Source organism: Leucopleurus acutus (genome assembly GCF_964270905.1).
Source record: "Leucopleurus acutus genome assembly, chromosome: 11".
In the NCBI taxonomy this organism is placed as follows: domain Eukaryota; kingdom Metazoa; phylum Chordata; class Mammalia; order Artiodactyla; family Delphinidae; genus Leucopleurus; species Leucopleurus acutus.
Genome location: NC_139152.1, coordinates 86139888 through 86164570, shown reverse-complemented (window position 1 = coordinate 86164570; position 24683 = coordinate 86139888). Strand labels below are relative to the sequence as shown.

Sequence of the window (24683 nt, the reverse complement as noted above, 5' to 3'; positions counted from 1 at the left end):
CCTAACCGCAGCTGCCCCCAGCCCGCTCTGCAGGCTGGCACAGCTGCAGCCGCTCGGCGCACGGGGCGGGGCCGGAGGCGGGGCCGGGGCCGGGGCGGGGCCGCGCCGGGCGGGCACGCGGGAGGCGCGGAGGGAGGGTGTCGCGCCGAGGGAAGCGGCCCGCGGCGGAGGGAGGGAAGGCCGAGTCCTGGAAGCGGAGCTCCGCGCTGGGACTGGTTCCTTCGCAGCCATTTTCTGTCCAACCAAACAGCCGATTGGAGACGGGAGCCAACCAGGGCTGCATTGGAGGTTTGTGTCTCGCTTCGGCCAATGATCGCTCCTAAACCGACTCCACTTTAGCTCGAATGAAATGTCCGTCTCCTCCCGGCGCCGTCCCCGCCGCCAACGCCGCCGCGGCCGGGGGCACTCGCCTCCCTCCTGCCCGCCCTCCCGCCCGGGCCGGAGCCGGGGCCGGGCGGGCGCCTGCGAGGCCTGTCCCGCTGCGGGCCCGGCCGAGGAGCGAGCGCGGGGCCGCTGCGCGGCTCTTTGTGCGCGGGGCCGAGGAGCGGCGGGACGCGGGCCAGGCCGCCCCCTGCTCGCCGCCGCCGCAGAGCTCCGGGCCCGAGGCCGAGGAGGGGGCGCCGGGGCACCGTCGGGCCCCGCTCTCGGCGGCGTCCCAGCCGGCTCCATTTTGTGCGGAGAGCCGGCCGGGGGGCGGGGGGACGCAGCCAGGACCTCCGGCCCTGATCCTGACCCCTGGGCCTGGCCGCCGTGCGGGGGTCCCCGGGGAGCGCCCCTCTTCCGCCCGCCGGTCCGCGGAGGCACGGCGGGGCCGGGCTGCTTTGTCTGCCCCGGCACCCCGAGCGCCGCGCGGCGGGCGGGCGTTGGGCGCGGGCCCGGGCCGGGCGAGTCGGGGGGATGCGCGCCAGGGGCGTCCTCGCCGCGCGGGCGGGACTGACAGGTCGGCCGGGCGGGCCGTGGGGCCGGGGCCAGTCCGCGCACCTTCGTGGGGAGGAAGCGAGGTCCCCGGGAGGAAGGAATGGATTTGGTTTCCCCGCAGTCTGGTTTGCGCGTAAAGAATGCAGCCATCTGGCGGCTTGCGGTCCCTGGACTTGCCCCGAAGGTGGGAAGGAAGCCTTACGGATTGGACTAAGGTTTTAATCTTGGGTGGGAGGCGGGGAGGATATGTCAGGCTTTAGGAGTAGTAGTCTCCGAGAACAAAGAATTAGAGGACCCACAAGTCGTAATCTCGACCGAAGTACTCTAATGAGATGATTTAAGCAAGGTTAGGTAGCGTATGACCTTTAGAAAAAAATAGTATCCCACTAACCTGCATGGACTCCACGGTTCGTGCCACGAATCACTGGGATGGTTTCGGCTTTCTTCTATGGAAACTAATCAGCAATATAAAGTGATGAGGTAAACTGATCAATGTAAGTGGCATTAACAAATAGGGATTTTATTTGTAAAGTATTGAAAGTTTAACCCAAATACCTTAAAAGGCAATTATTCCTTCCTCACACTGCTGCTGTAGTTTTTAATTTAAGGATTGTATTGATGCAAAACTCTGGTTTTGATGCCAAAGAATGGAGGGTGGAGGAAGGAAGGGTCTACTGCTTTTCTTGGATACAAATTTGCATTTCTTTAAACATTAAACAGATGTATGCATTCCCTTGAGCTTTCATATATATCATAACCTGCCTTTAAGAAAATATATACCATATGAGGTGATAGTGTTTTTCTTTGATATACCGAATCTAAATATATACCGACTCAACTATTTGGGTGAGTGTGGTGAGGTGTGGCACCCCTTTCCCCAGCAAAAATACATAAATATCTACAGCTTCTATATTTTAAGGATTCTGAGGATTTTTTACCCCCCAGAGACACCCTTTAAAAAATAACACTTATAGCTACAAGGAAGGAATTTTCCGGGCAGCTTTGGGCTAGAAAGAGGACGATATTTGGAAAGAAATTAGAAATTCCTTTTAAGATTATAACACAGTGGACAATGTCAGCCAGTCTTTGCTGCCTGGACCCTTGTAATGGCCTTTTAAAACTCAATTCAGTGGTTATAATTTTTTCTGCCATTTACTAGATTTCATGCTTGAATGTGTATCGGTATTTTTTTCTTCTTTTAAAAATTAACACTAAAAGGGTATGTTTTTGTCCCCCCACTCTCCATTTAATCGTTTCACTCGAGAAAAGGAAAAGCAAATGAGAAAGGGAGATTGTAACATTGTAATAGATGCTAGTTTATTCAGCTATTTATGCCTTAAGGTGAGAAGGAAGTTCTATTGAGATGCAATTTGAGTCCAAAATGGTGGTACCTTAAAATGATAACGGTCTTAATTGTGTTGTTGTTCTCTGGGCAACATGTATCTTCTTACCGCTATAATCTGAGATATTTAAAAGCGTTATACTCTGAGGTAAATTTGTCTCGCCTTTTGAACTCTAAATCGCACTCTAAAACAATAAGAAAATCATCACCAAAAAATTAAGTTGATAAATGGGGTGTTCGTGTCTGGGTGTCGATATTTTAAATAGTTTAGATATGTTACATGATTTTTGGTCTCTTGCATATTACATAATTTGGTGTGTTGTGATGAATATTTATGATGAACATGACTAAATATAGGCTTATGTTGGAAAAGCAATACCTCCCCCCGATGGCATTAACTTTTTTGTGAGTTCTCCAAAATACATCTTCCAATTTAACAAACATTTATTGGGTGCTTGCTCTTTGCACCACTTTTTAGCCATGCACTCCATTAAATAAGAATAGTAGGTAAAATTATATATGCCTTTTTAAATTTTACTAGGAAGAAAGCCTATAGGCTAACTTTTTTACTACTAATAGATGTTTATCTTCTAGGTTGGAATTGGGCAGAGATTAGACACCTTTTTAGGCAGGTGTTCTTGAGTACCACTGACAACACGGTTCTCAAAGTATTTCTTGACAGTAAGTATGTTTTATCATTTTGGTTGTTAATTTGATTTGAACTGTAATTAGCTGGAAACAAAATTGTAACTGATTTATATTGGAGATTCCTGATAGAATGAATGCCTTTCAAGGCCAGACAGTACCTCTCCTCATTCCTGTTGCTTTCTTCTTTTTAGGGACTTGCGTATATTAAGTGTTTCCTCTGGGTCCTTAAGAGTTGTCCAGGCTACAGGGTAAAAAGCCGTCCCAGCTCTCAAGAGGCTATCTGTTTAGCTGGTAGGGCTTTAGTCAAATTGAATACTTAGAGGCAAGTTATGTGTGGAACAGAAAATGGTGGTTCTAAGGGTAGCACAAGTGAAAAGAGAGGTGTGGTGGGCTTGGTAGTTGGGAATGTCATGGAGGGAGCCTGCAGGGTTCGAACTGAGCCTTGAAGGATGAGTGGGGTTGGATAGGTGCAGGCTGTCACCATAAGCAAAAGCCTGAAGGTAGGGGTGAGTGACTTATGTTTAGTGGCTGGGCAGTAGATCTGCATGGTCCAGGTGGGGATTTCACAGGATAATCCAGTGAAGAGATGCCACGTGACCTGTCTGGATACTTAATCTTGAATCTGATACTACATCTGTAACATCAGGCATGTCACAACTTCCTTGAGACATGATTGCCTCACTCCTAAAACAGAAGAACAAAAACAAGAACAAAAGAACCTGGTGGTCCCTAAATAAGGTTTTTTTTAAAAAAAATTAGCCCTGAAGATAGAGTTGGAAACCAGTTTAGTTAGGTTAAATAGGGGAACCTCTCATGTAAAGCCATGAAATGGTTTGGATTTGATGCGGAAGACTTTTAGAACCATTATAGGTTCAAGAGCTATAGAAGCAATGTTTCAGTGAGATTGGTCTTAAAACTACATGTACCCAGGTAGGTTGGATAGTAATCCAGTGTAAGTAGAAAAGGAAGGGCATATCCAGAAAACATTTAAACAGATTAGGTAGATCTTGGAGGAGGTGGAAGAACCTAAGATGACACTGGTATAATTAGCCTGGAAGCGTACGTAGAGAGATGGCATTATTAACAATGGAATTGCAGCAGTTCAGAAGGAGTTCTTATCCATTGCCTCCTTGCAGGGGATGGGGGAGGTGAATTTCATTTTCCAGTATCTTAAGTTTGCAGTGGTGGGATATCAGACATATTCTACAGGCCTGGCTTGCTTGAGTGGCAGTCATGATATAGTTGTAGATGTAGGACTTATGAGCATAGAAATGATATTTAATGAGTTTATTAAGAAAGGGAAGAAAGAAAAAACGATTGTTGGTTAAAACTAACAAGTAGGATGTGGGAAGGAAAGAATATTGCTTTGGAAATCAAGGGAGAAGAGAATTCCAAGCATAAATGTGGGGTCAGCAGTGGCCAGCACTACAAAGAACAGTCAAGTAGGTTGAAGGCACGATCTTTGGCAACTTTTGAGAGCAGTTTCAGTATCATGTTGGGATGGAAAAGCACATGTCACAGAGTTTCAATAGGACTGAAGAGGTGTGTAAGGACTGTCAGGGTGAGGATAAGCCAGACAGAGTGTGGAGCAGAATTAAGCTTGTATGTGTCTATATGTACTTGGTGTGTTTAATGAGGGAGACTAAGCATGTTTAAGGAAGAATGAAGAAGCTGGTACTAGAGATGAGGAATCTTTATATTATTTCTTATCCTCAAAGAGATAAAAAGGAATTGATCCACAGAACAGGTGAAAGGGGTCATGTAAGAGAGAAAACTTTTTATGCCTGGGAAGAATATGAGAACTGTATTTGAAGGGACAGTAATAATACTAGGGTACATTTGCTGAGTTCTTACTGTGTATCATGTACTTTGCTAAGTGCTTTTTGTTGTTGTTGTTGCGGTACGCGGACCTCTCACTGCTCTGGCCTCTCCCGTTGCGGAGCACAGGCTCCGGACGCGCAGGCTCAGCGGCCATGGCCCACGGGCCCAGCCGCTCCGTGGCATGTGGGATCTTCCCGAACCGGGGCACGAACCCGTGTCCCCTGCATCGGCAGGTGGACTCTCAACCACTGCGGCACCAGGGAAGCCCTGCTAAGTGCTTTTTATACCATACCTTCACTTCTCATAGCAATTTCATTTTGAAAATGGGGAAGTTAATATTGTCCTTGCTTGAGAAGCATCTTTGAAGGTTTTTAATATACAATCAGTAGACTCAGAATTTAGAGGACAAATTAAAGACGTAGGCTTAAGGACTATTTGAAAAACTATCAGGAACAAATACTATAAAGTACTTCGCATCTGAGACTCTGGACTTCGGTCTCATTTAGGTTGCCACCTTTGGCAAGTCATTAGCCTCACATAACCTCAATTTTCTCACCTGCTTCATGGAGTCATGAACATTGCATAAGGTATTTAGAAAGTGCTCAAAAATGTTAAACATATTGAAGAGGGCACTACTTATCGCATTTGTGCAACAGATTATTAGTATAGTTAAGATACCGCTACATCAAAAAATTATAGAATAAAATTTACTAGCTTAGACAGCTGACCATTTATTTCGCATAATATTTTAGAGAACAATATTATCGGTTAAACTAAATACTTAGAATAGTCAATAAAGTTAATTTAATGGGATTTAACTACTCTTTGTCCATATTTCTCAGTTCCCTTGGATCTAATGATTGATCATTTTACCCATTCTCGTCATTATTCTACATGCTCTTTCCTCTTTGTTGTCTGGATGGAATTCAACACTTCAGGGTCTCTGTTCTTACCAGGCTTGTAAGTATCACAGCTGGACATATCGATTCCACTAAACATTTATGGTCACCAACTTCAGCTAGGCTCTTTGCATCCTCCTAGCACTCCTGTTCCCTTCTTTTGCATTCTCTGGTGAAAGCCATCTGTCTCCCCAGCTGTAAGAATCCCAGCATTATCCTTGGTTCTTCCTCCAGCTCTTATTCAGTCAGCCACCAAGTCTGTTGATTTTACCAACGAAAAAGCTCTGTAGTCTCTGCTTCTGCTGTCCAGTGCTGCTGTCCTGTTGATACTGGGAATGTTCATCATCTTTCCTGAACTCATGCCCTAAATGCAGCATTACAGTCCTTACTGGACTTCTGCCGCCATTCTTACTCCCCTCCAGTTCACTTTCTACACTGGACTGTAGCCAGAGTGATGTTTTTAAAAAGAAATCTGATTTGCATTCTTCTGCTAAAACTCTTCTTTGCTTTACTCTTGTCCACAAGATACTGCTTGACCCAGCCTCTACTAGCTCATCAGCCCACCAGTACTGTTTCTCAGTTTCCTTTGCCTGGAACATTCTCGTCCCATCTTTCTTTGATTGCTGTTCATTTTTCAGTCTCAGTTTAAACGTCATTTTCTTAAGACGGCCTTCCTTGACTCTTAGACTAGTGAGGTTCCTTATGGAATAAACTCCCGAAGCATATAACAAAACATCTTTATTTTCCTTAGCACTGGGCACTAGCAATTAGTTAATTACTTGTCATTATTTAATAACTATATATAACATTTACTGAGTACTCCTATCGTACTATGGTAGGTCTTTACATGGTAAGTACTATTCTCGTCCCACTTGCCAGTAAGTTGCAGGGAATTCAAACCAGGTGATCTGATTCCAGAGCCTGTGCCTTGGAAATACTAATAGGCTGTGCTCCCCACCCCGTCCCCCGACCCCAGTTTACGTAACATTTGTCTTCTCTGCAAGATAAGGACAGAGACCGTGTCTTTGTTGTTGACCTGTGACGTCGGCACATAGCACAGACTTGATAAATACAGGGTGCTTACTCGGTAAATATTTGTTCACTGGCTTACAATCTACAATCTATTTTATGAATTTTAATAGGAAGTTTTAGACCTAGAAAAAGCCTTTGGGATGTATCTAGCAAGTTACCCCCCTCATTTCTTATATATATATAGGAGGATAGCTAGCATATTGTAAGCATCAAAGATGAGGCCAGCTTGTTGAATGGAAGATTCTAAGAACCTTAGGGATTCCAAGATGGGAACACTGATTTTTGGCTTACAGAATAGGGTAAATCAGAAAGATTTCAGGAGGATGGGTGAACACTGGGATTAAAGTATGGGGCAGGATTTTAATGGTAGAAAGAAGAGAGGAAGACAGGAGTGGTGAAATGACAGAAAAGCTAAAACTTGTAGAACCAAAGACGCATACAGCTAAGCAGATGACATGTGGCTTATCTTCAAAGGAGGGAGGGTGAGATCTGACATCTGAGTACACTATGTGCCAGACTCTGTCCTTAGCAGGTTTCTAGTCTTTATTTAATTCCAACAACTCTATGAAATACTTTCAGAAGTAATTTTTAGAAGACTGAGGTTTAGAGGCTAATGTTCTTAATCCAGGTGATAATCTTGCTGCTAATTCCAATGCATGACAAGATAATGTGAGTTAAACTTTTTGCTTTTAACACTTTTTTTACATTATAGCTATAAATTAATCTCTCAGATCATGGTTATTACAACAGGGTCTTGCTCATCAGCTAATTTAAAAAGACTCAGGCTATCCTGTGGACATTGATTTAGCAAAGGATTTCTGTAACTGCCTCCAACCCCCCTTCCCAAAAAAACAAACTGTATTTGTTTCTTAGTTGTAGGCTTTTAACCACTTTGGTCCTGTCTCCTGCACCTTGATCTCCCCTAGGGCATTGTAAAAACCAATCCATTCACAGCTATCCTAATTGACCTCTCTTTCATGGCTAATAAATCCATCATCATATCTATTAAAGACAACTCTCCTAGTATCTTTATAGCATTTTAGGATCAAAATAGCATTTTATATTTGGAAAATGCTTCATACATATATTAGCTGTTTAAGATGGGGAAGGTGAAATTATTATTTCCATTTTATATAGAAATACATTTAACCGGTAGGGATGCTTGTTTTCAGGGATCAATAAGACTCTAAATCAGAGCTCACTGACTGCTGTTTACCTTCTCTTAGAAGGCACTAAGAAGCATCATAAATAGGTACCCTGTACTTTCACAAATTATTAAAGTAAGTGAATTCTATTCTCTACCCCCTTAAAACAGCTATATAAATTATGGAAATGTATCTGTATTTACAGTTAAATTAGATACCACAGTCAACAGATGCATCAAAGAAATGCCATGTTATTGAAGACTTGGAAACTAGCCTGGTATTTTAGTATTAGATAAAAATCCAACAGAGATGGAAAGGAAGAGGTGTTACATAAGGACTCAGATATTGCGGTTAATAACACTAAGTTTGTGCTGGGTCCTGGGCCTTGATAAACATTTAGCATCAACTGTCTCTTCTTGATTTGGCCTGAAAGCATATGTAAATTACACTTAATTTTTGCTATGCTTTTTATTCAGATAATGCATTCAAAATTTTTCCAGCCACAATTAGCCAGTCCCTTATTGTTCTGAATAGTATTATTTGCAAAGCAGAAAGACTTCCAGGATTTGCCATGTTGGAATGGAGACAGTTCAGGGCTTATGGGTCCATCCCCGCCCCGCACCCCCGCCCAGATTTTCTCTCTTAGAAATCATTTACCTCTGAGTAAAATTACGCAGGGTTTTATTTTTATTTTGGCTGCGCCGTGTGGCTTCAGGGAATCTCAGTTCCCTAACCCACAGCAGTGAAAGCGTGAAATCCTAACCACTAGACCACCAGGGAACTCCCAGGGTTCTTTTAAAATAGTCATTTTAGGGCTTCCCTGGTGGCGCAGTGGTTGAGAGTCCGCCGGCCAATGCAGGGGACAGAGGTTCGTGCCCTGGTCCGGGAATATCCCACATGCCGCGGAGCGGCTGGGCCCGTGAGCCATGGCCGCTGAGCCTGCGCGTCCAGAGCCTGTGCTCCGCAACGGGAGAGGCCACAGCAGTGAGAGGCCTGCGTACAGCAAAAAAAACCAAAAGTCATTTTAACTCTCATTTTTGTCTGTGGTTATCATTTTCCTATTTTTATATGCAGATCTCCAATCTCCCTGACCCCTCCTTTTCTTTTTTCCTTAACGAGTCAAAAGTCTGAGGGTGGGGGAAGAGAAAATTAACCTTTGACTAGAATTAGGGGTGATGAGCTTGTTCAAAATGTGGGTGTACTTTTAGGTTGCATGGGTACAGAATTGTGCAAGGAATCCATATGCTTCTTATACCAAACAACAGTTTAAACCAGGATATTGTCTCTTGTGGAACTTCTGTGAGGTAGCAAAGAAAGTTTGCAGCGAGAGCACAAAAGTTCGTGTAGGAATATCTGGCTTTAGCAGGAGAGCTGAACAGGCTGGATATATCCAGGTGGCTAACTACTAAGCTGATTTTGGCTTTGCTTGCCATTACAGAGATAAATTAGGTTGTAAGTCAGGGTTGCCTATACTATATTTGATGATTATGCAATTGAAAAGAAAGACGTGTGTGTTTTAAATTCATTTCCTTGTTTTGTTTCCCCGTTGGTCGTAGGCTTATCACTTAATAGAGGGTGAATAGGGAATCTTGAATCATTGGCAAATTATCAAAAGTTTTCCAAATCAAGAAATATGTTTTCTTTTAGTAAGCTTAAGGCTATGAAAAATTTAACTGATTCATCCTATGACAATTTATGAGCACTGAATCTATTATGTAGTTTTTAGACAAGTTTTATTGAAGATTATTGAAAGCTTTTTTTCCTCATAGATGGATGGTGACAGTTCCACCACAGATGCTTCTCAACTAGGAATTTCTGCAGACTATATTGGAGGAAGTCATTATGTTATACAGCCTCATGATGGTAAGAAAGCCACAATTAGAAACAAATTCACAAGTAGGAACAAATTAGAAAGTGGAAATTTTATTGATGTGATGTTCTATGTTACTTTTGTCTTTACAGGAAAATTAGCACTCTTGTGTCACAGTTTAGTGATAGTCTAAAAAGGTATACTTTGCTATTTTTATTAGAAATAGTCTTCAAAAGAATGATGGGTTTTAGAAAATAATTCTATAAAAGTATGCCTTTTTAAAGCTGGTACAGTTTCTTTAATGATTTGTTATTGATTTCCTACTTAAGTATTAAATATGGCGAATTCTTACTCAATTGATAAACTGAGTAGTTCTTTAGAGGGTGGTTGCTAGCTATTATATTTCTGGTACTTATGAACAGACTTAGTTTTGGTTTTTATTCAATATTAAGTTTTAACTTGTAGTAGAATGGCAGTATTATGTTGGCCTATCAAATAATTTGCTTTTGTGGCATTCTGATGTGTAAGATTAAAAAACACTAAGATATATTTTTGTAGAAGGCAGTTGGGGGTAGGTGATTATTTATTCCATCCTAAAACAGATATTCAAGCAAGTTAATTTTGATAACATCATTTTAAACATGTAAAAATGTAAACTGAATCAACTTAAGTACCTTTCTTATTTAATACATATATTAATAAAAGAGTGGGAAGTTTACTTACAAGATACTGCATTTAATCATAAAAGGATATTATTTGTACTATGAAAGCTTCAGTTATATCTAAAAATTTACTTTCTGTAAGAACATTGGATTACTGCTATAGCTTTGTTCATAAACTATTACTACATTAGTGGTAATCCAATTGGGTTAGTAATATTCAAGTCCAGTTTTTCCATTCTATATAAACTTGGCTTTGGATAAACACACACCCTTTTAATCTTGTTATATGCATGGAGCCATAGATCACAGTCTCTTCTATTTTATAGCTAAGTTATGTAACAGATAATTTATGAGCACCTCCTCTGTTGGAGGTGCTGTACCAAGTCCTAGGAAGGACACAAAGCTGATCCCTGGCCTCAGGTAGCAAAAATCTAAGAGGGGGAATGAGAAATAAGGATTATAAAATGTGTTAGAGAAGAGACACAAAGAAGCACTTGTTTGACATATTTTGTGAAAGGAGAGATCACTTCTGAAGGTGCTGTGGAGATGTATTTGAGCTTTTTGGAGAGTGGGTAGGTAGGACTTAGTAGGCAGAGTTGAGGATAAGAGTATTCTAGGCAGTGGGTTTAAAATTAATGAGGAGGCTCAGTTACGGCCCTGAGAAAATTGTGAAAAGAACTGCTGTCCTAATCCCTAAAAACGATTAGAAAATGAACCAGAATGTTTCTTATCTTAGATTGTCTGAGGTAGTCTTCTCTATCTTGAAGGAAAAATTATAAGAAGCTATAAACCTGTTATTTTTACTTAGATACTGAGGACAGCATGAATGATCATGAAGACACAAATGGTTCAAAAGAAAGTTTTAGAGAACAAGATATATATCTTCCAATTGCAAATGTTGCAAGGATAATGAAAAATGCCATACCTCAAACAGGAAAGGTAATGCTGAGGAGAATTTAACTGGGTTTTGTTTTTCAGGGGTGGGGAGGAGGGCATGTAAAACTACATGAACACATATTTCATGAATATAGTTAGCTGTTGATTTCAGTCATTCACCCTTTCAGCAAAACACACATCTCAGTTGTACACACTTGGTTGCTGAGCGGCGCTCCTGCTCCCCACTTGCTGGAAGCAGATGAAACAGAATTAAGAATCGTTTTAAAAATAGGTGCATTGTGGGCTTCCCTGGTGGCGCAGTGGTTGGGAGTCCGCCTGCCGAACCTGCATGCGGGTTCGTGCCCCGGTCTGGGAAGATCCCACATGTCGCGGAGCGGCTGGGCCCGTGAGCCATGGCCGCTGAGCCTGCGCATCCGGAGCCTGTGCTCTGCAACGGGAGAGGCCACAACAGTGAGAGGCCCGCGTACCGCAAAAAAAAAAAAAAAAAAAAAAAGTGCATTGTCAGAACTATCCGGTTTTGGGCATATGAAGTTGTAACTTCCGTAATGTTGCAGCAAAATTGGACCATGTTGGGCTGATGGATGTAGTAAGGATTTTCCCCCCAAATCTGTATGTTTGGAAACTTTCTCTATAATTAAAAATAGTAACATACATTTAATTCAACTGGCATGATCTTTTAAAGTAGTTTTGTCTTGTGGAGAAATAACTGTATAAACAGTTACTTATAACAGCTTTTAAAAACTCACTGTCACTCTACTTATCACTTGGTCTGAACTAAAGTCCACACTTTGTATATTGTTTTGTATTGCATAGTAAGGTTTCTCTCATTTTATTGTAGCTTTGAAAATACTTATGAAAGTAATAAAGCTTACAAAGCAATACATTATTAAAATATATCACGAAGCCTAGAAGTTCCAATTTGAGTGGTCCTCCTTATGTTTTAAGGGGAAAAAAGCACAACTGCTGATAATTGCTTACTATGCTAGGCCTGCGCTGCCTGGTACTGTGGCCACTAGCCACATGTGGTTATTGAGCACTTGAAATGTTGGCCGAATGAACTGAGATGTGCTGTAAATGTAAAACATACCCCAGATTTTGAAGGCTTAGTATAAAAGAAAGGATAAAGAGATCTCAATTTTAAAAGTTTTTTAAATTGAAGTATAGTTGATTTACAGTATTTAAAATATCTCAATTTTTAAATGGATTCTGTGTTTAAATGATAATATTTTAGATTTACTAGGTTAAGCAAAATATATTGAAATTAATTTCACCTTTTTTTTTTTTTTTTTTAGCATAGCTGCTGGAACATCTAAAGTTATGTATCTAGCTCAGGTTATATTATCTTGTTTGACTGCATTTATGCAGTAACTCTTGTTACTTTTCACCAGGATGTAAAATAGGCATGGAGGTGAAAGACAGTATGTTTCAGCAGAGGATTTTGTCATTCCTGTTAGAAGTGGCTTTGGAATTGCATGATTTAATCTATTAGAGTTTCACTTTCAAACCCTAGACCACTAAGTGAAGAGTTGTCTTTATAATGAGATGGCAGGTGTGTGCTTCTTTTGGTAGGCTTTTTCATAAACTCAAAACGTATTCCGGACACTTTGTATCTTTATTAATAAAAATGTCACCAGATGTCATTATTTCACTCCCTTGTAAGCCTTACAGTGAATTTAGTTTTCAGTTTGTTTTTAAAAACTTTCTGGTGTCCTCACTGGTGGAAATGCCAGGGCAGAGAAGCGGTACCTAAGTCTAGCCCACAGTACACTCCAGACATAACAGGACTGATTTTCTTGGGGCACTTGGTTTGTAAGAGTTTTCATTTTTATGGGGTGGTAGGGTCATCCAGTAGTTGCTTTTAAACCTAAATTCTGTTTTTTGTGAACAGTTGTCAAGGCTTCTCTCATTTGTATTTAAGTTTTCAGTCTCACTCAATGAGGGTTGCAATTTTAATAGCATATGTTACGTCACTGTTAGCAGCATACATTTTGAAGATTAAAGGTTAACAGTCATAAACTGAAATTTATATTCTTCTGAATAGCCTTTTATTTTTGCAGGTTTTTAGGAAAGTGGTGGTTATATTCCCTGCAGATTTACCTATGATTTTTCTCTTCAGATTGCAAAAGATGCCAAAGAATGTGTTCAAGAATGTGTAAGTGAGTTCATCAGCTTTATAACATCTGAAGCAAGTGAAAGATGCCATCAAGAGAAACGGAAGACAATCAATGGAGAAGATATTCTCTTTGCCATGTCTACCTTAGGCTTCGACAGTTATGTAGAACCTCTGAAATTATACCTTCAGAAGTTCAGAGAGGTAAGTAAAGTGTCTCCCATTATGTTTTTAAGAAAATAAGATACACTATTCACTTTTAACTTTTTAAATGTATTAATCATTTCTCAGAAGTATGTTATCACTTACATTACTGAACTTAAATAGGAAGTCCTTTCTTTCTTCCTTTGTATTACTAATGGCAGCATAGTTGTGTAATGATTAAGAGCATGGACTCTGGATTTAGACCATCTGGATGCTGAACTCTGTGACCCTGGGCAGCCTGTTTAAGTACTTTAGGCCTTGGTTTCCTGGTCTGTAAAGTGAGGCTAATACTAATAGTACCTACCTCACAGAGTTACTGAGAGGACTAATAATCCATGTACAGCCCTTGGCTTGGCACATACAGAGTGCTCGATAATGTTAGCACATGCTGTTATTGTTACTAATTTAAAAGAGGTAGCATCTCAAAGCTTGCGGCCTTTTAGATAAGAAAAAGGGAATTATAACTATAACCTTTTCTTATTATTGATTGAATTCTTCTACATTTCCTATTTGGTTTTTCTTTGCATGTGGTATGAATTTTGTGAAAATGAATTGAGATCAGCATATTTATTTCTACACTCCAACTTGGGTGTCAGATCCACATTGCTTTCAAAATACTATCTTAATGTCTCTAGTGTTAGAATCCCATTAAATTAGTGATATCTGCACAGAATGACTAAAGTAGGAAGAGAATGTGTAAATTCTTTACAGAACTTTTCCAAATCTTCAGCATCATTAGAACCTGAGAGTGGACAGAAACTTAGAGGTCTCTGATCCAAATTGTAATTTTGATTTAGGAATTTTAAACTCCAAACTGGCTGCTGTAGTGCTGGCCGAGAGCTGCAAGTATAGTTAAATGATAACTTGGATCATTTGTAGTAGATCTGCAAGCTGGGTATTAACAGTTTTTGCAGACTACTTCAACTGTAAATAGACTTCTCTTTTCCTTTTGATGTAGTGTGGAATAACTTTATTTTTACTCATAAATATTTTAGATTTTCTAGGTCATTACTAACACTGTCTTGTGATGACTACTGATATATAACAGCATTTTGAAGGACCTTTCCATATGTTATTAACCAGGAGCATTAATAAATACTCTGTATTTTTTAATAATAGAAGCTCCTAATTTTAGGAAATAAGTAAGCATTCTCATTTAGGAAACAGGTTGTTGTTGTTTTGAATATAGTGATTACTTGTTTGATTTCCCTTCCTCAGGCTATGAAAGGAGAGAAAGGAATTGGTGGAGCAGTCACAGCTACAGATGGACTAAGTGAAGAGCTTACAGAGGAGGCATTTAGTAAGCAGTGTTATGATACATTTATGCAGCTACATTCGTTCTTACGAGTCATGTAGATTGTTGGCAGTGATTAATTCTATATGTCTGCAGTAGAACTTTTGGAATATTAGCACTGAGTGTTTTGACATAGCACTATTTTGAATAGTTCTTACTAGTTCATGCCCTTATATTTGAAGCCAGTGAGGGATAAGCGTATAAATTTTAATTCTGCAGAGATTATAATCTTTCACCAATAGTTCTAATGGATTTCCATAGTCCCTAGTTTTTGGTTTAAGATTCACATGAGAGGAGTATTGAGAATTGTTGTTTATAATATAAAATCTTGTGATTTAAATAAATTTGAACTGAAGGTTTCTTAAAAATTGAGTGTTGGGCTTCCCTGGTGGTGCAGTGGTTGAGAGTCCGCCTGCCGATGCAGGGGACACGGGTTCGTGCCCCGGTCCGGGAAGATCCCACATGCTGCGGCGCGGCTGGGCCCGTGAGCCATGGCCGCTGAGCCTGCGTGTCCGGAGCCTGTGCTCCGCAACAGGAGAGGCCACAACAGTGAGAGGCCCGCGTACCCCCCAAAAAAAAAAAAAATTGAGTGTCATATTGGTGAAATAAAAGGTCCTATGGTGATTATGTTTCTCATATAAAATTTATATGTATATATATATTTCTCATATTTAAAATATATGTTGCTTAGTTATGTAAGTGTTGCTCCCAACCAGGCCTCACAGTGTAGGTCTACTTATGAGTCAGAAACTCCATCCAGTCTTTTATGCCCATGGGGAATTAATTAGCGAAAGTACACTTAAGAAAACTGGAAAATGCTATAGGAAAAAAATGTGCATTTTTAGGGAACTATTTTAAATGGAAAAAAAATCACACAACCTTAAGGTTCAGGTCAAGAAAGCAGATGCAGTTCTTTTCCTGCTTTAACTTTTTTTTTTGTCTTTTAGCTAACCAGTTACCAGCTGGCTTAATAACTGCAGATGGTCAGCAACAAAATGTTATGGTTTACACAACATCATATCAACAGGTATAGTACCTTCTTTCTATTAATACTTTAAATAATTAAAAAAATTATATTCATTAATTTTTTTTAATCACAGGTAGTTAACGTCAACACATTATTATTAAGAATCTGATAAAGGTTGTTAAAAATTGTTTTCTCAAAATATATAACTGTGTATAGTATTCTCTAATGGTTACAGATATGTACACAGATGTTCATACAGTTCACCCTTCATATCCACGGGTTCCACACCCATGGATTCAACCAGCCATGGATCATGTTTCCGATCTGTGGTTTGTGGTTGGTTGAATCCGCAGATGGAATTTGCAGATGCAGAACTCATGGATACTGAAGGCCGATTAAAGGACTTGAGCAGGCTTCCCTGGTGGCGCAGTGGTTGAGAGTCCGCCTGCCGATGCAGGGGACACGGGTTCGTGCCCCGGTCTGGGGAGATCCTACATGCCGCGGAGCGGCTGGGCCCGTGAACCATGGCCGCTGGGCCTGCGCGTCCGGAGCCTGTGCTCCGCAACGGGAGAGGCCACAACAGTGAGAGGCCTGCGTAATGCAAAAAAAAAAGAAAAAAGAAAAAGGACTTGAGCATCTGTGCATTTTGGCATCCACAGGGCATTTTGGAACCAATCCCCCATGGATACTGAGGGAATGAATGTATTTGCATAGATTTCTATAAAGATACACAAATTATTGAAGTAGCTCCTTAGGTAGAGAGAATGTAGATTTGGGGTGGGAACTAGACTTATTTTTCATCGTCTGTTGTTTTTACTCTTTGAATGTTTATAATATACAGGAAACTATTTTTTCTTTAATTCTGCTCAATTTAAATTTTCAAATCTTAGATTTCTGGTGTTCAACAAATTCAGTTTTCATGATCCGAAGAAATGATGGACTGGAGAGTGTAGAGAACTGAGTCTGTATGATTCCGGAACAGAGACATTAGAAGGAGCTGACTGGTGAAAAGATGTCTCTTTGTATATTAAATAGTTGTAATGTAGCTTCCCAATGCTTGACTAATTGAGGTGTTAATTCTGACTTGAGAATCTTTTTCATGAATGATTTTAAAGAAAAATTTGGATTTTAAAGGTATTAAAATATTTTTGTTTTGTACGAGAGTTTGTTGCTCTGTATGACTCCTGTATGCATTGTATATTGCAGTTTATTACTGTCAGAGATTTGTAGACAGTTTCTTATTTTCATATTGAATCATGTTACTTTTGTAATAATTCAAGTAAGCAGCTGGGTTAATTCATGTTTGCCCTTTTAATAAAAAATAAGGGTAGAGTTCATTTTGAATGCAAGTTGCCTTTCTTATAAATTTGAGTTTGTCTTGGTTATATAATACTTTGCATGATAACCTAGCTAGATTTTTAGCATTTGCCATATTTATTAACTTTTTTGTAAAACATTCATAGCTTAAGCAGCACCATTTTTTTAAAAAAATGTAATTGAGAAATTAAGTGTGAATGCAGAAGCAAATATTGTCGGCCCTATTCAAGCTGGTGCCCGTTAACAGTGTTTACACTGTTCATTGTGCCTGTTAAGATAGTTTTAGTTTATTGGAGCTTTTGTTTAAGACTAGATTTGTTTTTGAGTTACATTATTATGAGTGTTGGAATTCATTGAAGTTTAATGTAGTCCTAGTGCTCTTGAAATGGTGCCCCTTTCATTTTGTATATGATTTTTCCAAAGGCTTATCTTCAAATACTATATAGTATCCTCTTCCAGAAGAGGAATTTCATAGTCTGATGGTAAATGTCCTCATTTTACCTTTTTAATTGAAATGTCAAGTTTCCTATTATGCTATGGGAACCAAGAAATATCAGACATCATTGTGTGTATACAGAGCTTTTTTGCATGGGTGAGTGAATGAAGTGAAGAACAGAGTTAGTGCTGTGAATGGTGCGAAAGAGAAACCGCCAGCTTCTAGTGTGCTGTCTTGATCTTTGCAATAAACTAAATTTAGATAATGTAACTTTGTATAATTTACTAGTATTGTACTTGGGTTGTTCCTTTTTTAGAGTGAGGATTTGTATTTTCTCACCTATTCTTTTTGGTGATAACTAACTTGAGTCTCTTTATTTTTTTTTTTAAATCAACAATTGCCCTTGTATAGTTTGCCTAAAAGGCACTTTGAGTGAATGTCATCTTGGAAGGACACTCACATTATAAGGGAGAAGCAATTTCCTAGATACAGGCTGGACAGAAACATTTACTTTGCCAGAAGGAGCTTTTGCGGGCACAACTGGGATAATCTGAAGTTAATAACTCCCTCACTACCTTCCCATTTAAAAAATAATCTTCATTACAGAAAATTCAAACGGGCAAAAAAGGGTGGTTAAACAAAACCAACTATCATCCTACTATGTTAAAAACAACCAATGTTAATATTTTGGTAAATATGATTTGTCCTTTTACTTTGCTAAATATGTATATTTTTATAAAAATGGGCTCATACTTGCATACTGTTTTGTAACATGCTTTTTTCACTTAATATATTGTGAACATCTTTCCCAGGTCATTACATAGTCTTCTACTTTTATTTCTTTATTATTCTGTTGTATGGCTGAAACATAATTTATTTAATCTTCTATTGGACATTTTGACTATATACATCTTTTCACAGTTATAAATGACACTTCATTGAATCTTGTGTACATCCATGACTGCTTTCTTCAAATAAATTCTATTAGTAGAATTGTTGGTTTAACAGATATGCAAAATTTTAAGGCTTTTGATACATATATAATTGTATTTTTGAAATAGCTTCCATTTGATCCAGGCAGTATGTCATTATATAACTGATAAAAGCACTTGATCTTTGGTTATCAGGTTCTTTCTCTAAAGTTTAAAGATTGAGCTATGTATAAGAATCAAGATTAAAAAATTAGACAACTTTAAAATGTATATCAGTATATACCAAAATAAAATTCTAAATTTAATAATTCGCTATTAGTACTAAAACTTTAGAGTATGTAAAATTAGGTCAATTTTGGATTATACGGGCTTCATACTCTGAAAGAACATTGGCAATTTGCACGTGTCAGGTCCATAATCCCCTTTTATGCATGTGAGAAGTAGTGCTGCCTTCTTACCTGGCTATGTTGCATGTAACTGAATGTCATGTTTTCTCCCCCCCGGAACTTAAGTATATAAGCTCCTACAATAACCTAAAAGTTAGTTTTTAAAATAATTTTGTATGTGTTGCTTTATGAGTATCTAAGAGAGAAATGGGCTTCAGTGATTAAGTCATAGAAGAAGGGACTTAAGTTAGCTTCTATCTATCTATCCCCTCACTACCTCGTTATAAACGGGGATGCTTTAGTCCAGAGAAAATTTTTTTAAATGCTACCTTCCCAGTGTCATATGCTTGGGTATGATGATGTTTTAAGCTATTTGTATATCTTTTCCTCTTATAGTATACTATCTATGCAGTATTTTCCTTTCTTCAAAAACATGCCTTCTTGCATATCAATTAGGCCTGAAAAATGAAAAAAAAAAAAAAGTTTCTACCATTTACCAAGAATGAAATCTTGCAGTGCAAGATTTTTGGAAAATATATTTTCGGAAAATATATTTTCTCTTAGGGAAACTTATTTTTATCAGCAGTCCAAAATAAGACAATATTTCTTGCTTTATGTGATAAAATACACTTCTGAGGCAGAAGACCTAAATAGACATTTCTCCAAAGAAGATATACAGTTTGCCAACAAACACATGAAAGAATGCTCAACATCATTAATCATTAGAGAAATGCAAATCAAAACTACAATGAGATGATATCATCTCACACTGGTCAGAATGACCATCATCAAAAAATCTAGAAACAGTAAATGCTGGAGAGGGTGTGGAGAAAAGGGAACACTCTTGCACTGCTGGTGGGAATATGAATTGGTACAGCCACTATGGAGAACAGTATGGAGGTTCCTTAAAAAGCTACAAATAGAACTACCATATGACCCAGCAATCCCACTACTGGGCATATACCCTGAGAAAACCATAATTCAAAAAGAGTCATGTACCAAAATGTTCATTGCAGCTCTATTTACAATAGCCCGGAGATGGAAACAACCTAAGTGCCCATCATCGGATGAATGGATAAAGAAGATGTGGCACATATATACAATGGAATATTACTCAGCCATAAAAAGAAACAAAATTGAGTTATTTGTAGTGAGGTGGATGGACCTAGAGTCTGTTATACAGAGTGAAGTAAGTCAGAAAGAGAAAGACAAATCGTATGCTAACACATATATATGGAATCTAAGAAAAAACAAATGTCATGAAGAACCTAGGGCTAAGACGGGAATAAAGACACAGACCTACTAGAGAATGGACTTGAGGATATGGAGAGGGGGAAGGGTAAGCTTCAAAGTGAGACAAAGTGAGAGAGTGGCATGGACATATATATACTACCAAACGTAAAATAGATAGCTAGTGGGAAGCAGCCGCATAGCACAGGGAGATCAGCTCGGTGCTTTGTGACCACCTAGAGGGGTGGGATAGGGAGGGTGGGAGGGAGGGAGACGCAAGAGGGAAGAGATATGGGAACATATGTATATGTATAATTGATTCACTTTGTTATAAAGCAGAAACTAACACACCATTGTAAAGCAATTATACTCCAATAAAGATGTAAAAAAATAAGTAAATAAAAAAATAAAAGCCAAAAAAAATAAACTTCTGAGTCACTCAAGTAAGTGATACTGGATGAGATCTATACTGAAAGCTAGTCTATTTTATTAAAAAAATTTTTTTTTAAATTTATTATTTTTTTGGCCACGCCATGCAGCTAGTGGGATCTTAGTTCCCCAACCAGGGATTGAACCTGGGACCCTGGCAGTGACAGCGCTGAGTTCTAACCACTGGACTGCCAGGGAATTCCCAAAGCCAGTCTATTTTAAGTGTATAATTTTGGTATCCCTGAATTAGGCAATTTATTAGTTTATGTAATAATTTATATATATATTGACATTAAACTCACATTGTCATATAGTGTGCTCATGAGTAAAAAACAGAACCCTACTAACTCTGTTTTCAAAGAGTTGTACTATACTGTCTAAAAACTATTCAGTTTTAGTTTACGGTTTCTTTTAGAGCTGGAAATGTTACTTTGCTTAATTTCACCAAGTTTAGCTTCCTCTTTCTCGTTCTGCTCCAGCCATCCGGGTCCCTTGGCTCCTTGTGCCGTGTTCTTTGTTTCTTCCCAGCCCCCTGCCATGGCTTTAAACACATATACTTACTTACTTCCGCCTGGATAAGGCCAACTCATCCTTCAGGTCTCAGCTTAAACTTCATCAGGAAAGCCTTTAAAACTTTTGTAAAAACTTTGTACTAATCATCAAATACGGAAAACAGCACCACCCCAAATCGGTTTGTAATTAGCCGATATGCTGGCTGCTACTGCTCCATGGATATTTCCTTCAAGACTATGCTGCTTTTCATACCTGATTTTAAGGATTTTAAAACCATAAGGCAGAATCCTTTCAAACCATGGGCCACAGATGGCATTGGGATGGATTCATATCTCTGGCTTCTGGGCATCACATTCTGAGATACAAGCTTGCCTAGAAATACAGTTACAGCTTTCCCTGACCTTACTCCAGAGAATTTCCTTTTGCACTGCATATTAAATAGATACCTGTGCAAGGCAATGTATCGTAAGAACTCCTTTGCCAAGTTTAGTGGCACCGAGCGTGCCAAATAAAGTCAGTAAAATATGTGCTGGCTCTGTCTGTAGAGGCCTAACGGCCATGTATGCCTTTTAGGGGCGGAAGTTACAAGTTGATAGGTAATTCCTCCATCTTCCACAAAAATACATAAGATTAAAAACTTCTGACACAACAGCATAAATTTCTGCCTCTTTTAAAAAGGCATAATTTGGGTCTTCCTTGATTGTCCTCTAAGTACAAACAGTAATGGTTTTGTGTCTTACTTTTGTACCTCTTTTCCAGGGCTCAGTTTCAGAGTACATCTGAATGAAAGATAGTTCTGAACCTTAAACACTGGGTAATAGGTTGAAAACAAGTTGCTAGGCAAAGACAAGCCATAACAGACAGTGCCTTTCAGCTAGGACAGGTATGCCAAGAAGGCCCATTCACGCATATATAATGCCCAACATTAGGTTTACAAGAAACCAAATTCAAATCCTTTTTTTCAGACCAAAGCAATCACTAGTCAAAGAACACAAGTAATATCTGGGCTAATAGCCATTTAAGGAAATGGCAGAGCCATTCCTTACTGTGGAGGAAGAGTGTAACTTTAAAAAAATGGTTTTCTATACATTTCCAACCTTGCAAGTAGCAGTCCCCATACCATAAAAGTGCTGTCTTGCAGGACAGTACAAAGGAAATAACGAGGCATCCTACAATTCTGTACAGACTACAAACTATTATGTTTCCTACTCACATCAGGACAAAGTAAAACGAATTTTAATTTAGACTTCATTTCTGAGAGTAAGGCAGTCTAGATACCTTCAGTAACTCCTGTTTTAAAAAACCAAATGCTGAACAAAATGTAAGAAACAATGTAAAGTTGTATTAAATAAATATCTTTTTAAATGTGTCACTGAGTTGACAGGAAAGTATAAGGCATCTGCAAAACGCCAAAAATGAAATGGAAACAGGACACCTGTGAGGTGAGCCAGCACCAAAGCCTGCTTTTGCCATGAGAGAGTTCTGTTAAACTCTGGAGACCAGAAGCTACCAGTAGCGGGGGAACTGGACATAAAGCCTGAGGCTCACTTAGGCTGGAGTCTAGCTGGGCCACCACCGAGAAGTGGGCAGCAAGGAACCTTGCCTGGTTCAATTTTGGTTCTGGGTGGAGGGGGATAAATCACCACCACCCTTGAATTCATAATCACTGGTGAGCCCTGAAGGTTTGTGATCTGAAATCAGAGAAACTTCAAGCTCATAATTTAAAGTGGTCTCAGGTTACTGGCCCCTGGGTGTTTGGCAGAACAAACAAATTATCTTAAGGATCTCAATTTCAGTCCATACTTCAAGTAATTCCTTTTTTCCCAAGGAAAATAAGTTTCAGGTATCACAAAACAAGGGGAAATGGCACCGTAAATGAAAAGCAACACAATTTATACAACAGTAGACTCACCCACAAAGAATACTGGTATCAACACAAGAAAAATTACTGATGTATAAAGGAACAGAAGCATGGAAAATATGAATAAGGAGCAAAAGATTACACAGGAAAAGAAGTACATTTATAAACCAAATAGAACTCATAAGAAAAAAATATAATAATTGAAAAAAACCCCAACAAATAGAGGAAGGGAAAAAAGAATAAGAAAATGAAAAATGAAAGATAAGGGAGGAGTGGACAAAAATTTAAAAAGATGATATGATGAGAAATCATAAAAACAGAAATCATAGAAATAAATCCAAATTATACTTGTAATCATAATAGAGGTACCAAACCATCCGTATGTTTTCTGTGGCCGTATCTTTTAAGTGTGTATCAAAATGTGAGGCCAAAAAAAGATCTAAGATATTCAGATAAACACTAACCAAAACATTGCTATAGTAAGTAAGGACAACAAAAAGATGAAAGCAACAGCAGTCACAGAGAGTCACTGCATAATTATAAAAAATTCAATTTTCACCAGGGAGATAGAAAAATTCTAAATTGGTATGTATCTAATAATAAAGCCCAAAGAAAAAGAAAGCAAAGAAAAAGATAGCAAACACAACTTAAAGAGAAACTGAGAAATCTACTTATCGTAATGAGATCTTGAGACTCTTCAGTAAATAAGAAATTAAGTATAAGGTAAATCAGTAAGGAGAAGATCTGCACAGCACAACTAACAAGTTTGATCTAATGGACACTACACTCAAAAACCGAGGAATATACACTCTTATCAAGTAAACATGGGGCATGTATAAAAACTGATCACAAGATAAATCATAAAGCTAGTCTCAAATTTCAGAAAATCTTATAGCTCATATTCTCTGGAAAAATGACATAAGAAATAAAGATTAAGACAACTATAACCCATCCCTAGCATCTGGAAATACACTTTGAAAATGACTAATGGGTTAAAAAGTCAAACCTCTGGAAGGATTAATGATGAAAAAAAATGAGAAGGCAAAAATGAACTAACAGGAATGAAAAAGAGTCATAACTACATATGCTGTGGAAACTAAAACGATATAAAGCTAATAAGGATAACAATATCAAAAAGTTAAACTAAGATGAAATGGAGAAATCCCTAGAAGAATTTATTAAATTTAACTAAACTGACTTGAGAATAATAAATCCAAATGATGCTAAAACCTTCAAAGAAATGAATCAATAGTTTAAAATCTTCTCTTAATGACCACATGGCTTTAAAGACTAGTTCCAATCTTAAACTCTACAGACAGTTGAAAACCTCATTTAATAAGACTGGTATAACCTTGATACCAAAACCAGACAATGACAGGACATAATAGGAGAACTATAAGCTGATTTCACTCACAAACGTAGAGGCAAAAATCCTAAAGAAAATATTCGCAAATTGAGTCCAGCAATGTATTAAAACACACACACCATGATCAAACTGGGTTTATCCTAGGAATTAAAGATTGGTTCAATATTAAAACATCAACCATCATAAGTTAATACATTAACATTAAAAGAAAAAACAATTTAACCATTTAAATAGATGAGAAAAAGCATTCAGTAAAATTCAACATTCATTCATATAAAACTATTAGCAAACTAGAAATAGAAGAGAATCTCAACATGATGAAGGCCATTTGTGGGAAAAAAAGAAATCCTCAACTGAAATGTCGAAAGCACTCCCTTTAAATTGGGGCTGAGACAAGGATGTTCACTATCAGTTCTTTTCAACGTTGTACTACAGGTCCTAGCAAGTACAGAAATGTAAGAAGA

At 38.7% G+C, this 24683-nt stretch overlaps 1 protein-coding gene across 4 annotated transcripts; it reads left to right on the top strand.

The window, feature by feature from the left end:
* The first annotated feature begins 226 nt into the window (after positions 1-226).
* Positions 227-18809, top strand: NFYB (nuclear transcription factor Y subunit beta). 4 transcript variants are annotated; one of them, XM_082850115.1, is made up of 8 exons: positions 227-288; positions 2855-2941; positions 9575-9668; positions 11086-11216; positions 13291-13488; positions 14707-14788; positions 15730-15809; positions 16640-18809. In XM_082850115.1, the coding sequence occupies exons 3-8, from the start codon at positions 9575-9577 to the stop codon at positions 16670-16672; spliced, it is 618 nt and encodes a 205-aa protein (XP_082706241.1). In that variant the 5' UTR covers positions 227-288; positions 2855-2941; the 3' UTR covers positions 16673-18809. The 4 variants fall into 4 exon arrangements, with proteins under 4 accessions (XP_082706241.1, XP_082706240.1, XP_082706239.1 ...); XM_082850114.1 differs by lacking the exon at positions 227-288 and adding an exon at positions 953-1398; XM_082850113.1 differs by lacking the exon at positions 227-288 and adding an exon at positions 953-1412.
* The last annotated feature ends 5874 nt before the right edge of the window (positions 18810-24683 follow it).